The sequence below is a fragment of the Taudactylus pleione genome, unplaced genomic scaffold, assembly GCF_031769625.1.
Source record: "Taudactylus pleione unplaced genomic scaffold, aTauple2 ptg000135l, whole genome shotgun sequence".
Taxonomy (NCBI): domain Eukaryota; kingdom Metazoa; phylum Chordata; class Amphibia; order Anura; family Myobatrachidae; genus Taudactylus; species Taudactylus pleione.
This window is the reverse complement of record NW_028284537.1, coordinates 640555-656147: the sequence shown is the minus strand read 5'-3', so window position 1 is coordinate 656147 and position 15593 is coordinate 640555. Positions and strand designations below refer to the sequence as shown.

Genomic DNA, 15593 nt, shown 5'->3' with positions numbered 1-15593 from the left:
ACAGGCACCACCTCCAGCATTAGGTACTTTTTAGAATGTTCAGGTTAGCGGAGCAGCCTATTGTTGTCACCAGGTACAAAAAAAAAAGCCATGGGCTATTTAAATATAGTCAATAGATGGCAGAGGTGAGCCAACATCCGGGAGCAGCGTGTGCTGGCAATAAGAGGCGAAAGAAAAAAAAAATGAGAAGCTCTCTGTGTGTACATACACAGTACAGGCAAGGACGAGCAAGTTTACAGTGCATGCCACTGAGGGAAAGAGTTGGGAGAGTCTGCAGCTTGCTGTTTCGCAGTCTCCTCTGGGTCCTGGCTTGTGACAGCTGTAGAAATGCAGGCGGAATCAGGAATCGTGCCTGATTTCGATGTCGGCGAAGACTTTCATGAAGAGCCAAAGACCTATTATGAGCTGAAAAGTCAACCTTTAAATTACAGGTCAGTGACATCTGGTTGGAACTGTGCTACCGGTTCATACATCGCATTGTGACTGTCTTGGAAAAATTTGGCCACACTGTATTATCATTATAAGAATTAACAACTTGGTGTTTTTGAAAAAAAAAAAATGTTTGTTTTTTTTAAATAATTTTTTTAAATAATTTTATATATATTTTATTAATTTATATATATTTTATTTCTGTGACATTTATTTCTGTGCAATTGGTTATTAAACAATTAACCAATTGCAGCCTGGATTGTTTTGAGATACATTGCAGCTTAGGTTTTGTTTGTTTTTTTTTGCAAGTTGGTTGATACATTGCATCTACGTTAGTGCTACAAAATAGAATATTCTGCTGTGTGTGGTGACAATGACCCCCGGCAACCCCCATTGGTGCTGCACAATACGTCATTGTCTGTACGATTGTAATCTATTATTCTTTGGAAAGGTATTCCTGTATGATCTTCATTTTACGGGTTCAACTTAGGTGCCAAGTTTTACCAAACGTTTCATTATTTTAGCGACTCTGATTGGTCATTATTATTAACACAATGCCTACCCTGCTGCAGGGCCTCTTGGATACTTGAGTTTGGAGACCATCAGGATTGACAGTACAATTTAGCTGGTGGTTCTGCAGTAGTCGTGATCCTTTAGTACAGTACCACGCATAAAATCAAACGCTGTCTGTTTAGTGCAGAGATAATGAGCCTAGTACATTTATTTTCAGGATATTATCAATACCGAACAAGCTGTTAAAACTGTGTGTTTATATTCTTTGCAGAGCTTGTCAGATTTAATCTGGCTAAAAAGCCTGTTATACGGAATGTTTTTGTGATTCATTAACTGTGACTGTCCCTTTAAAAAAGTTAAAGTCGTTTTTTCCCCCCAGTAAGATAAACCTTAAACCGTTAATAATCATAAATTCTATATTATATATTGCAGTTGATAATTCATCTTATTACACATGATTTTTTTTGGAGGGGGGTTTTTAGGTAACTCTTGTTATTACCTTTTGGAATTCTTTCTGTTTAAGGCAAACTTTTTACATTGAAATGTGTTTTAAGCCTTTGGCATTCCACGGAAAGTTTTACTTCTGTCACTTCAAATGGGGCCTGATTCTGAGCCGCGCGCATGCGTTACATAGTGTGTAAGCATAGAGGCGATTGAGAGGAACTTTATCATAAATACCTTGGAAATGTGGCGGACGTTCCTGGGCGGTGACTGAGAGCTGAGGGCTGAAGTGGTTGTGAACTCGGGCGTTTAATCGCTTACATTGGAGGACGTATTTAGAGGGAAAATCTACACCTACCAGAGGGCTTGGTGCAAGTCTTGATAGTGCGATCGATCTAAAGGCACACCAAGCAGTATTACAGCGCCTGTAGGCGCTCATAGTGGGCTCAGTCCTTGCACATTCAGACTCACACTTGCACACCAGGAGAAGCGCTGATGCTAGCAAGGTGCGACTCAGAATAAGGGGTCTATTTACTAAGCAGTGTTAGGAGACAGAGTGGAAAGTGATAAGAAAGTGATAAGGTGCCAGCCAATCAGCTCCCAACTGTCATTTTTCAAACACAGCCTGTGAGACGACAGTTGGGAGCTGATTGGCTGGCACCTTATCACTTTCTAATCACTTTTCACTCTGTCTCCTAACACTGCTTAGTAAATAGACCCCTAAGGCTCAAGGTGTAATATGTATTTATCACCACATTCAAGCACTAAGGTATGCCATCTTTGTATACTGGTGTTTGTGGCTTTGCAGAATGGGGACACTGCAGTAAGTGTTGGCGTAATTACTAACCTGTCAGGTATGTAGGTCATTAGAAGCCTCAGTGAAATCTTCAGACGCACACTAATTCCAATGTTGCCGTTTCCAAATAATTTGCAGGAACATTTTAGTGCTGAGCCTTGATATGCACAAATCACTTTAAACAGGCTGTGTATACTACAACCCCCATCTTTTCATGTTTGCTGAACTTGTTAGTTTATTAAATCTTATAGCATTTTGCACCATCCATGCCTACTCCTCCGGAATATCACGTATTCCGCCCACTCCCTTAGTGCCATGATGACTGGATTTGCTGCGAATCATGTCATCACATCTGCGACGAGCAGACCCAGCATTGCGAAGCAGGGAGGGCGGCGATGATGGTACTAATCACGTCACCTTAGGACGCTTCAGACTGTGACACCGCTGCCCTTACAGCTCCCCGGAGCATCCTCAGGATGCTCTGGGCATTGCTGTAATCACGGGCGATTGTGACCCCACCCCCGTGTGATGTCACACAGAGGGAGCGTGGCCTGCAACAGGCCAGCAAATAATGTTATATATATCAATATAGCCCTTGGCAGAAAAAAGGTTCCCCACCCCTGCTCTACACCATGGAATTGTTACAGACTTAAGCTGGCCACACACTAGACCAACTTACATCCAACCATCCAATTAGTTGGAATGAAAATCTGGTAAGGGATGAAAGCAAAGGACAATCAGCAATTTGCTCCCAAATGCCGGAAAATGGACTAAAAACTGTTGTTTGAACAAATTGTTTTGATCAAACATTTAACAAACTTGTCTGAACGACCGTTTTCATCTGTTTTCTGGCATTTAGGAGCAAATTGCTGATCATCATTTACTCCCATACGTTACCAGATTTTCATTCCAACCAATCAACTAGTTGGCTGGTTGGATGAAAGTTGGTCTAGTGTGTGGCCAGCTTTACAGTCCTGTTTTGTGCTATTGTACGTTTTGCTGGTCCTTTGTGATGGGTGGGCTGAGGTAGTGACCTCTGTTACCTTTTATTATGGTTCTGCCTAATTTGTTATAATATGCTGAGGAAAGTAAAGTCCTGCACGTTACATCTACCACAAAAATACATGTATGTTGGTCTTATGGATTTTAAATCTTGTATAGTGACTCTGAGATATAATTTCATCTGCTCCAAGCACTATTCCTGGAGACTGTGACATAGGACATGCTGTGTTTCTGAAGGGATTCTGGAGGAAGGATCCTAGGGATTGTACGACACTTATCAAGGGGAGCGGTGTTGGTCAGTTTCTGTAAATTCATAGAAATAAATAAATATCCCCTTTAAAATCACTTTGATTTCAGATATATCATCAGGGGAATATTTGCTAAAATGTCTAGGGGAGCCAATTATTTTTGGGGTGCCTTTTCTAATGGGCGCCCGATAAAGCAATTCAATTGTTGCTACTTTTGTGCGCAAGAGTCGCCGGTGCTGAAATTTTTTCTCGCAGCCTCCTGAAGTGGCGCGTAGAAATGTGTGCGAAAAAGTCTGTAGTTTGGGTGCCCAAACAGTAGCTTGGGCACCTAACCAGGTTTATTTTAGATGGTTTCGCTGCTTTACGTGGCTAAGGGAGAGATTTAATAAAGCTTGGAGAGAGATAAAATTGGAGATAAATAGCACCAACCAGTCAGTGCCTAAGTGTCACTTTACAGGCTGTGGAAAATGACAGTTAGGAGCTGATTGGTTGGTGCTATTAATCTCCAATTTTATCTCTCTCCAAGCTTTATTAAATCTCCCCCTATACCCGGTACTTTTGGGCGTGACAAGCGAGATAATTAATGGGTGCCCAAAACAATTTAACTGCTCTGTCGAGAGCTCATTAATTATCGTCAGTGGTCACCCAAAAAACTATTCAATTCCTCCCTGGAAGTGAAAGTGTAGGGTTTGCCAATGGTAACCAATCAGGTTCTACAATCTGATTGGTTGCTATGGGCAACACCTCCACTTCTCATGTCTAGTTGTTGAATGATCCAATTTAACAACAAGAGTCAAGACATAATGGGGCAGATGTATGAAGCTCTGGAAAGTGATAAAGTACAGAGTGATAAATGACCAGCCACTCAGCTAACTGTCATGTTACAGGATGTGTTTGAAAAATGACAGTTGGGGGCTGATTGGTTGGTGGTTTATCACTCTCCACTTTATCACTTCATACATCTGCCCCAATGCCTTTAGCACTCACCAAAGGGGCTATGTCCTCCTTTCAGCATTTAACAAACAGCGGTAAACTAAGTTTACCACTGTTTGTCACTGTATCCGTTTATGCCATCTATAGATAGCAATAACGATATGATCCTCATTGTTGGCAATGGGGGCCCAGCAACAGCCTTTCTGGCTTCATCAAAGCCTTCCAGGCATTGGTGAGTCCCTGCCGGGAGAAAGTGTAATGCGCATGACACAATAGCCCGTCACTAGCAGTGATAGGCTGCCAGCAACAGAGCAGAGGATGTCGCCGAGGAGGGGGACATCACTGGTTAAATGCCAATGGCCTATTCATTAGTATCACTGTGATACTAAATTAAATATGCAGCTTGTAATAATGATGTTAAATGGGGCCATAGTAAATCTACCTCTTAATGCTGTTAATTAGAGCTACCAATCATATTATTATAGAATTGATTGCCGGGTTGCCGATATTCTAGCTGCCCCTTCTGGGAGTGAGCAGCCAGATCGGCATAAAAGGGGGACGTGGCCATCACAAGGGGGCGGGGCTGGACAGATTACTGGTATTTGTGGGCGGAGTGGGGTGCGTCATTTTGGCCCCGCCCCCGCTACACAATGCCGATATTACCGGCATTGTGAAGCAGGGGGCAGGGCCAAAATTACGCAAATCAGCATGAATCGCTTCTCCGACCCCGCGGGGGTTTCTCTTGTTAACGCAAGGGGGGGTCAAAGGGGTTGGCGGCCGCCAGGAGGCTTGCCTACCTTTCCAGGAGGGCCGGGAGCAGCACCCGATTTTCAGGAGGGTACCGTCAAATCGGGAGCGTAGGCATGTATGATTTATTGTAATGATGTGCTGAGAATGAAAGCAAAGGTCTGTCTGGTTTCCATGGTTACAGCACCACGTTAGCCCATAAATGTGCGCTGGTTTTCAGAAATAGCTACTACTGTATCCAAATCTATCTGTGAAGTAATTAGTGGTAATATAAGAAAATCTCTTCTATTACACTGATAATAATAACATGTCTCTAATAATACTGTAGATATTAAGTAAAATATATATGTACACATGGTATCCTGCAATCAATATTATTACATTTGCATCTATTAATGTGAGTGGAGTCGGCCATATTGCTTTCTTGTCCGTAGGAAACTTAAATATTACCCATAGGCCTTATCTAGTGTTGTTTTTCTAATTCCTGGTTGATATTAATAAGCAAAAAGCTTTTGAACATATCATTGGTATTCTCCATTTTCATTCCGCAAATAGAGCTTTTTATCATATACAAATATTAAAATGATGTTTTACTATAATGTCCATTCATTCCGGAATTTTTTTTTTTTTCATGTTAAACAGCATTAAGTGCATTCCTGCCTTTTTATGATTTTCAACTGCGGCTTTATTAAAAACTAAAATGTAATGGAGTATTTGCTCCCTCTTCCATAGCTGTACACATCCACTCACCTCTTACATAGCAGGTAGGTGCATGGAGGCTCTACACATATTGTGGATGTATAAGTCTCATCCTGCCCTGGGCTTTTTTAATTCCATCGACACGTTCTAAAATAATCAGTGTTATAACAGGTGCTGATGTAAGAAAAAAAAGCTTAATTAGCAAAGCACAGTATGTCAGTTATTTATTATTATGCACTTAGTATGCAGTCTTACTATTTATTACCACATGGCAATCCAATCGCTTAGGCTCTGACACTTGCACTGCTACCGAATGCAGTAAAATGGATAGAAAAAGCACTTCAGCCTCCTTTGATGTATATATAATGCCCAATTGCCACTTTATTTGCTCATTAATAATGCCCAGACACACTGGAAGCTAAGGGATTTCACTGTTGATGTCGAAACAATGTAAATGCTATTGTTAGTACTCTCATAGTAGATTACGTAATGGCCCAGATCAGTGTCTTTAAAAGAAAACAACAAAACACTTATGCGGCCCATAGACTGTAAGATTTTTTAGACGATGTGCACGATTTCGATCGATCTCAACGATCAATCGTGCACATCGTGTGTGGTTTGGCATACTGTACATCGGCAATGTGCGTCCCCACCGTCGTACATTGGCAACGTAGATCTTATGGAAAAACCATAAGATCTGCGATCCGTCATGTTGTTGAATAGGTAACCGAAGCATCTTGTAAGATACATCGTTTACCATTCACAGCAGCATGCGATGCATCGGGCTGAATTTGAAAACGTACCGAGGTGTTGTACATTTTCAAATCGCCCCGTGTATGGCCGGCCTTACTGACCAACTTTATTAAACCAACAAATTAATCCGCACCACATAATATCTTGCATTATTTTCCCCTATACATCTACCCGAGTGTTACACTTTCTGTTTGGTGGCATCATCTACCCCAGGGATGGGTAATCACTTATTGCCCACCCCTGATCTACCCAGTTGTCTCACTTTCTGATTGGTGGCACCATCTACTGAAGTGTTAGGCATTCTGATTGGTGGCATCATCTACCCGAGTGTTACAGCTTTTCAGGGTTGGAATGGCCCACAGGGTTACAGGGGAAATCTCTGGTGAGCACCACTGCCTGAGGGCCCCACCACTTGCTCTAATGTCAGGTTCCAGACTACAGTATGCATTTGAATTAAACATTGTTACTCTATTAGAGAGTCAGCCACATGGTCTCTAATGTCTGTCCAAGCCTCTGAGGATGCTGGCCTCATTCCCTGAAGTAACTGACCACACCCCAAAGCATCGGCCCTTATTACTGCATTCCCCCGGTGGACCGTTCATGCTCCATTCCGACACTGCTCTTTTTGATTGGTGGCATCACCTACAGTACCTGAGTGTTATGCTTTCTGATTGGTGGTATCATCTTCCCGAATGTTACACCTTCTGGTTGGATGGACAGCACAAGACCGATTTTGATTTTCTTTTGCCATAGGTACAAACTAGTGCTCATTCAGACAGTGTATTCAGATAAAATGTATATTTTGGTGCATTTTTAAAAGGATTTCTATTTATGTAAACTCTCAACTCTCCACTCTTTTCCGATGCGACTACATTGTTTCCCTGGGAAAAATCCCTTATAAAGGCAATTTCCAACCATAACTTTAGGTGGATTCATGTGAGTCAAAGTAAAACGTTTACTTACCGACATGTCATGGATCCTTTCATCTCCTGAGTCACTTGATGCTTCTTACAGCACCAGGAGATCCTATGTCCTGCTGATACGCAGGCCCAGCGACAACGAGGTCTAGGGACACAACTGTACCGGGCCCCGAGGTCCTAGGGAGCCTTGGAGTGTAACCACTGCCTGTGCTTCTGCAGTGATCAGCAGGATCAAGACACCACCTGCGCCGCACCACTGAAAGACAGAGTAGAGTAACCGCAACAGGCAGCCAGAACACATAGAATAAGGTAAGTACAGTAAGTGTGGGGGCTGGAGGGACAGAAGGCATCTCAGAATGGAGAGACAGAAGGGGGTCTATGGCTGGAGAGACACAGGGGGACTGGATAGACACAAGGGGGATGAGGCTCTAAAAAAATGTGTGTACAAGGCCCCTTGATTTCTGTTGTCGGCCCTGCTGATACGGGCAGAACATCTGTGCGAATAGAAGGGCCAGGATGGAGGAGCACTGACAGCCTGAACAAGGACAAAAACAAGGGGAAATTCAATAGTTTAGCCCTGCCGCAGCTCCCGTCTAAAGTGACTGGGAGCAATTCAATTGTTTGTGCCAATGGGTGCACATTATTTCTGTCCTCACTCTCTTGAGGCGACTAGCAGAAATCTGCCCAAAGTTGGCCTTTTGGGTGCCCAAACTCATTGAGCCTAGTACTTTTCACAGGATTAGCCACTTTACGAGGCTAGTCCTGGTGTATTTGGGCGCTACATGCGCGATAAGTGATGGGCACCATTAAATATCACCATTACTTACAGGCACCCAAAAACAATTGAATTACCCCCTTGGAGTCCAAACAGATCCACAGATCACAGGTATGTATACTCTAGCTTTGGATTTTACAGTTTTATTTTGGGGTGGTTAACATCAAAGCTAATTAAGCAAATATTGGTGTGAAAACTTAATTAGTACAAGGAAAGTTCATTGAGTTCCCAGTAAAAATAGTCAATACCTAATTACGGCACAAATTTAATTGACAAGAAAACAGAAAAGGAAAAGAACCAAGGATATAGAAAATGTAGAACCTGATTCTAGGGATGTTTAATCCAATATCAGATAACCTTTGTAAACCAGTAAAATAAATATACAAATGTTAGAATAGAAACCAGCGCCATCAAAATTCATATTTATTTATAACAATGCAACCTAATGATATTCTAAACCTTGCAATGGTTGTGCAGCAGGCCAACCAACAGAGACAGGGGGGAGCCGACTGCCCAGTAGTTGGAGAGCCTCCATATACTACACGATGTATAGAGACAATCTCCATTCACTGCCTGCAGTCAACTGAATAACAATCAGATGGATGGACAAGTTTAAAAACTAAACTGAATGACCCTTTTTCAGCCATTTTCAGGCTGTGCCCAATCACCACCCGGTACCAGGCACTGAACGATAATCATTCAAACTCATTTAGTTGACTGGTTTGCGCAATTATCCCGCAGTGTTTGGCCAGCCTTAGGCTGGCAATACCCTGAACAGTAATCGTACAGATCAGCTGATGAAAGGTCTGTTCCCAACGATTATCGATCAGTGTATGCCAGGGATTCCCAACCACGGTCCTCAAGGCACACTAACAGTCCAGGTTTTAAGGATAGCCATAGTTGAGCACAGGTGACTTAATTAGTACCTTAGATATTTTGATTTAACCATCTGTGCTTAAACATGGATATCACTAAAACCAGGACTGTTAGTGTGCCTTGAGGACCGAGGTTGGGAATCACTGGTGTATGCGCTTAACCAGTAATTATTCACAGCCGGAAAACAGCTGAAAACCAGACAGAATTGTTAGGTCTGGTTATCAAACCTATCCAATCCACCTGATTCGTTGTTCAGCCGACTTCAGGCACTGAATGGAGATCAAGGGGCGCTGTTTGGGCCTGTCAAAATTCTGTTTATTATCATTCTTGCTTGTAGCTTCCTCTTATTCCATCCCCAGCATCTCCTGGCCTCTCCTATCTCTTCCCTGGCCCTTCCCCATGTGGCCATTCCCATTTTTTGGGTGTATTATGTCCCTTTGAAAAATGAGGGGTGCCCCAAAGCTCTTTCTGGCACAGGGCACCAAAAAGATTAGTTACGGCTCTGGTACCCACCTTTAGGCTGAGCTGCCAATCAACACTGTGAGGCTGGGCTGTCAATCAACACTGTGAGACTAAGCTGTCAGTCAGAATTTGAATTCGATAAAACAAACTTTAGGAAGCAGAATACTGATTGTCAGGTCATCATTACTAGAGGCTTTTCTGCAGGGGATCTGTTTCAGAACGCCATGTTTTATCAAGGGTATTTCATGTCAGTCCATTACAGGAATGCTACCATATGGTGAAAGGCATAGTGCTATTAATGTTCTTATCTGGACCAGAAATGTTACTTTACGCCATCATTGAAGATGCTGACAGCACACCCATGGTTTTGTTTATCATATACTCATTATTCTTGGGCGCCCTGCTGCTCTTTTTGCCAGTGTCAGCAACCAAGCAGTATGCATACAGTCCTCGTCTTCCTTCTCTAACATCCCGGTAAAAGCAGATGCTGTTTATTTTACAGTTAAGTGCAGTGAGCATTAAAATTAAACTGAAAACATTAGCTAATAATAACCAAATCCTTTCCATGCTCTATGATTTCACTATATTAATATTGTCCTTGCTGTTTCAGTAAAATTTCTGCAAATCAAGACTGCCAAGCTGTCACTCACTTTCTGCCTACTAAGCTAGGTAAGCAACCTCCTCCTAACATGGTATATCCTTCTGTTAAGAGTGAGAGAGAGTATGATAGACATATTTAGTTAAATATAAAGAATCTAGTAAGTGCATGTTTTTTGGTCAGCCCAGGAATGCATTGTTGTTATTTATTAATGTCAGATTGACTATAATTGTTCTTTAAGCAACAAAGGTACAGTCAGAGGGTATGCAGTCGGGATGCCGCCGGTCTAAATGCCGACCGTCTGCATCCCGACTGTCTAATCCGAGCAAGGGTCTAATGACAGGCATCAAATTCCAGACGCCTGTCATTTTACCTATGCCGGGCTCCCGGGGGGGACTTAGGGTTAGGCTAGGGGAAGGGGGGGGGTTAGGTTTAGGCACTTAGAGAGGGGTTAGGCACTAGGGAAGGAGGTTAGGGTTAGGCACCCCCGGGGGGAGGTTAGGGTTAGGCACTTAGGGGGGTTAGGCACTAGGGAGGGAGGTTAGGGTTAGGTACCACCGGGGGGAGGTTAGGTTTAGGCACTTAGGGGGGTTAGGCACTTGGGAGGGAGGTTAGGGTTAGGCACCCCCGGGGGGAGGTTAGGGTTAGGCACCCTCGGGGAGAGGTTAGGGTTAGGCACCCCCGTGGGGAGGTTAGGTACCCCTGGGGGGAGGTTAGGGTTAGGCACCCCCTGGGGGAGGTTAGGTACCCCCGGGGGGGAGGTTAGGGTTAGGCACTTAGGGGGTTAGGCACTAGGGAGGGAGGTTAGGGTTAGGTACCCCCGGGGGAGGTTAGGTTTAGGCACTTAGGGGAGTTAGGCACTAGGGAGGGAGGTTAGGGTTAGGCACCCCCAGGGGGAGGTTAGGTTTAGACACCCCCGGGGGGAGGTTAGGGTTAGGTACCCCTGGGAGAAGGTTAAGGTTAGGCACCCCCGGGGGGGAGGTTAGGGTTAGGCACTTAGGAAGAGGTTAGGGTTAGGCACCCCCGGGGGGAGGTTAGGGTTAGGCATTCCCCTGGGAGGGTTAGGTTTAGGCAGCGGGGAAGGGGGGAGTTAGGTTTAGGCACTAAGGAAGGAGGTTAGGGTTAGGCACCCCTAAAGGAGGGTTAGGGGGGGTTAGGTTAGTTAATTCTTACCTTTAGCGCACTCGGGATCTTCACTGGTGCCGGTTTTCCGCCGTCGGGATTGGAACCATACCGATCCCCAGTCAGAGATGCAAGTATCGAAAATGTGTAAAAACTTTTGTGACTGCACAGCAAAAGGGTAGTCTTGTATGATGTGGAAATAACAGCCATCCATACTACAGTAACTACTGGCAAACAAGTTAGCTTTATGGGCCTGATTCACTACTAATCGCAACTGCGATTATGCACGCAATCGTCCGAATGTTGCGTTTTGCGCATACTTATGCATCACAGTGCGTGTGCATGAACACTCCATTGCGATCGGGACTGCAGACGCAGACCCATCGCAGAGTGATTGACAAGACAAGTAGTACCATTTTGGGGGGGGGGGTCGGCAAAATGCAGGCGTGCCAGTGCGTTTCAACGCCGTTGCAGGGGTGTATGCATAAATTAGCCACTGCGATGCCCTACGCAGCTCTAGCCTTCACTGCGTGCGAGGTTAGCACTGCCCGTGTGCGTGAGGCTCCGATTGTCCTCGATGGTTTCACAGGATTGCTAAGTATTACGGATGTGTGTAAGGTAAGGGGGGGCGTCCTTATGTTAGGCTGTGTATGGCATTGCGATTTCAATCATTAGCATATCTTCGTTGTGAGACTGTTTGCGTAATCGCTATTGCGATCGCAATAGTGATCCTTACTGAATCAGGCCCTATGTTCAAACTATTCCAAACTTTGTAGTGCCTTGTTGTTGTGTTGCAGAGCGCGAGAAAAAAAGCCCTTAAACGCGTAAAGCCCCCCTGCAGAAAATCAGAGGGGTAGCGCTGTCTGTTAGTGGTGTACCATGAAGAGGCCATTTTCGGCAAGTGGCAGAGTCCCTGTCTATTGGGATGTACTGTAAATTTGGTCAGCCAGGAAGAAAGTCCATGCAGGTGGCAGGAGACGCTCCTTGTTACAGCAATGATGCAGTTCTCTGGGTGAGAGATGAAGGATTTAAGGTCTGGAGTCTCCTGTATGCTGCGTCTGTTTGGAATGAGTTATCATGCTTTGGAACCAGTGCACCCTGCAACACTGGGTGTGTGGTGTCTACTCGCTGCTTTGACATTTGTGCATAAGACTGTGCTGGAGCAGGTGTGAGACATACTGTTAGAGTATGAAGTCTAACATATCACATTTAACATCTACTGATAATAATGGGTAGTGGATAGATCCCCTTCTGTAGATGTACCCTGAAGTCATCAGTTACTGTCCAACGTCATTACTTACTATCCATGTGGACACAGTGGCGGAACTAGTAGCGGTGCAGCCGGTGCCTTGCACCGGGGCGTGCTTTGGTGCAGGGACCCATAGCCGCCTGCATCCAACAGCGACGCTGCACCCGCCGCCAGTGTCCCCCGGCCCCACAGTATTTAAGTGTACTGCAGACTGCAGTGAGAGCGGTCCGCACTACACAGTAACAAACACACCGCCACCAGCGGAGGTGGTGTGTTTGTTATAGCAGCCAATGAGAGTCAGACAGACTCTCATTGGCTGCTGCGTCCATGGAGGGAGCCGGGCTGGAGCTCACTCATGAGCTCCGCCTTCCAGCTCCCGCTGTGGGTGATGGGAGAGATGTCATGACGTGCAGAGCGGGAGGACATAGGAGCTGACGGCGGCCAGTGCAGGAGTGGGGATTCAGGTGTTTATTTTTTTAGTGTGCGTGTTTGTGCTATATATGTAGGGGGGGCACTACTAGGAGAACTATATAAGGGGCTCTACTAGGTGCACTGCATAGGGGGACCACTACTAGTGGCACTGTATATGGGGCACTACTGGGGGCACTGTATAAGGGGCACTACTGGGAGCACTGCATAGGGGGGACTACTACTGGGGACACTGTATATGGGGCACTACATAAGGGACACTATTGGGAGCACTGAATATGGGTGGACTACTACTGGGGGCACTATTGGGAGCACTGCATAGGGGGGACTACTACTGGGGGCACTGCATAGGGGGACTACTACTGGGGGCACTGCATAGGGGGGACTACTACTGGGGAACTGCATAGGGGGGACCACTTCTGGGGGCACTGTATAAGGGGCACTACTGGGAGCACTGCATAGTGGGGACCACTACTGGGGGCACTGCATAGAGGGACCACTACTGGGGGCACTGTATATAGGTCACTACTGGGGCACTGTATAAGGGGCACTACTGGGGGCACTGTATAGGGGATCACTACTGGGGGCACTACATAGGGGGGTCCAAAGCATATTCTTCCACCTGGGCACACCGCTCTCCGTACCAGAAGCGTGGCGAGCGAACAAATTTCTTCTTTTGGTGGCCTTTATAGGCATGGAACCACACTTTCACCCTCACTCCAAGTCACTTCCAGGTACATCTACTGAAGAGGATCTATACACTACCGAAAGTAATGTGCTGGAAGAAGTTGTCAAAGTCGGGCTTCCAACCATTATTCTTGTTGTGTTGGAGGAAGAAGAGTTAATAAAGTTTTTTTTTTTTTTTTAAGTGCCCAATCCACCAGGTACTTGGTCTGACTCTGAGTTACACGCCGCGGCGCCCGTCACGTCTGTGACAGTGTGCTTAATACTAGTATAAGCCCTTCCCCTGCTATACAAGCATGCATCTGAATGTGCAAGGACTGAGACACCCACTGAGTGGGACTTTACATGCCACAATCCTGCTGGAGGTGCATTTATATACACAACCATTGTATGCGTGTGAACAGCCACCTTCCAAGGTGCCGCCCTGGAACGCCGAGCACATTTCCAATACATTTCTGAGGCCGCGCGCCTCAATAAATCCTGTGACTGAGGGCCTGATTCAGACCCGCTCACGAGCGCTGAGCGCTCGCAAGCGGGTCGATGGTGGCCCAGTGCGCATGCGCACGATGGAGCCGGCTCCGTTGTGCGCATGCGCGAGACCCAGATAGTGACGGGCAAACCGTCGCTCCGGGTCTCGTACCAAAGGGGGCGTACTGTCGATGTTGAGTGACAGCACGCCCCCTTTGGTGGGCGTGCCTGGAGCGTGGCCGCCCAGATGGAGGCGTTCCCATGGGAACGCCTACCGTCTGGGGCCGGCCCCACTGACATCACAAGTGATGTCAGTGGGTGTGCTTTCAGCTCTGTTTGAGCCGAAAGCACTCCAGAGCTTGCGGCAACGAGACCCTACCACAAGGGTCTCGTCGCAAGCCCGATGGTCGCGATGGTCTTGACCATCGCAACCATCTTCCTGGCCGCTCGCTATAGCTGTGGGTGGTCACCCACAGCTATACGAGAGGCCAGGAGGCCGCTCTAAAAATCAAGAAGGACGGCCCTGATTCAGATTGAGCGCTCTGTCAGAGCGTCCGGCCCTGAATCACGCCCTGAGTGCGCTCACACCGCGGGACGCATGCATTGTGTTGTTAGCGAGGTGGGCCTTTTTGTGTGAATATCAATATTGCATCCTATTCAGAATCAGCCCCACTTTCTGCTTAGCATTTGAGTATTCGGTGGCCCTTCTGGTCATGGATGCCATTCCCATGCCACAGCTGGCGCATAAGAGAGTATTGTGAGGGAGCATGGGAATACTCAGCAGTGGCAGTGTGGTGCTTAATGGTAGATGCTCAGGTTAGCTTTATATCATGACATTGCTCTGATCCTGAGTAAGCGGTGCTCACTTGTGATCATTCCTGTCTGTCTGTACTTGTAGCTCTGCTTTGCACTGCATTGGTGGTCACATCTGCCTCTGTGAGTCTCAGCTGAATCCGGGATCTCCTTATCTCATAGTGAGATTGTGGTGTTTCTGCTTTTCATTCTACGGTTGCTGGAAGACCATTTTCCCCATCTGTTCGGCATCTTCCTTCTTGTTCTGAATCAGGTGGTCTGCTTCCACCTCTGTTCTGCAGCCACAGCTGTAACACTGGAATTTCCGACATCTATTTACAATTCTGTATAGTGTCATCATGGATTACCATGCCAACCCCAGTCACATGACACGATGTAGTGAACACAGAGGCATTGGGCTGGCCTATGAGCTCTCTCTGCACTGTGCACTGTAAAATCCTCCACCTCCTTCTCCTCCCCCTGCCATCACATGACCCACTGAAAACTGTGGGCCTGTTTCGGGGTCACACGCAGCGCAAGTAGCGGCAAGTGGACGTCTCAGTTTTGAAGAAATCGGCCGCAGCATTGGCATAAAGATGCAGACTCGCCGATTTCTTCAAAACTGAGACGCCTACTTGCATCGTCTTGCACCTGTGG

The 15593-nt window shown here is 46.0% G+C and overlaps 1 protein-coding gene across 8 annotated transcripts in view; it reads left to right on the top strand.

Moving 5' to 3' along the window:
• The first annotated feature begins 266 nt into the window (after window positions 1-266).
• Window positions 267-15593, top strand: part of MITF (melanocyte inducing transcription factor) — a 281278-nt gene continuing 265951 nt past the window's right edge. For all 8 annotated transcript variants that reach the window (XM_088473367.1, XM_088473361.1, XM_088473366.1 and 5 more), the window contains exon 1: window positions 267-431. In XM_088473367.1, the coding sequence (XP_088329493.1) occupies window positions 328-431 (104 nt within the window). In that variant the 5' untranslated portion in view covers window positions 267-327. The remainder of the gene's footprint in view (window positions 432-15593) is intronic.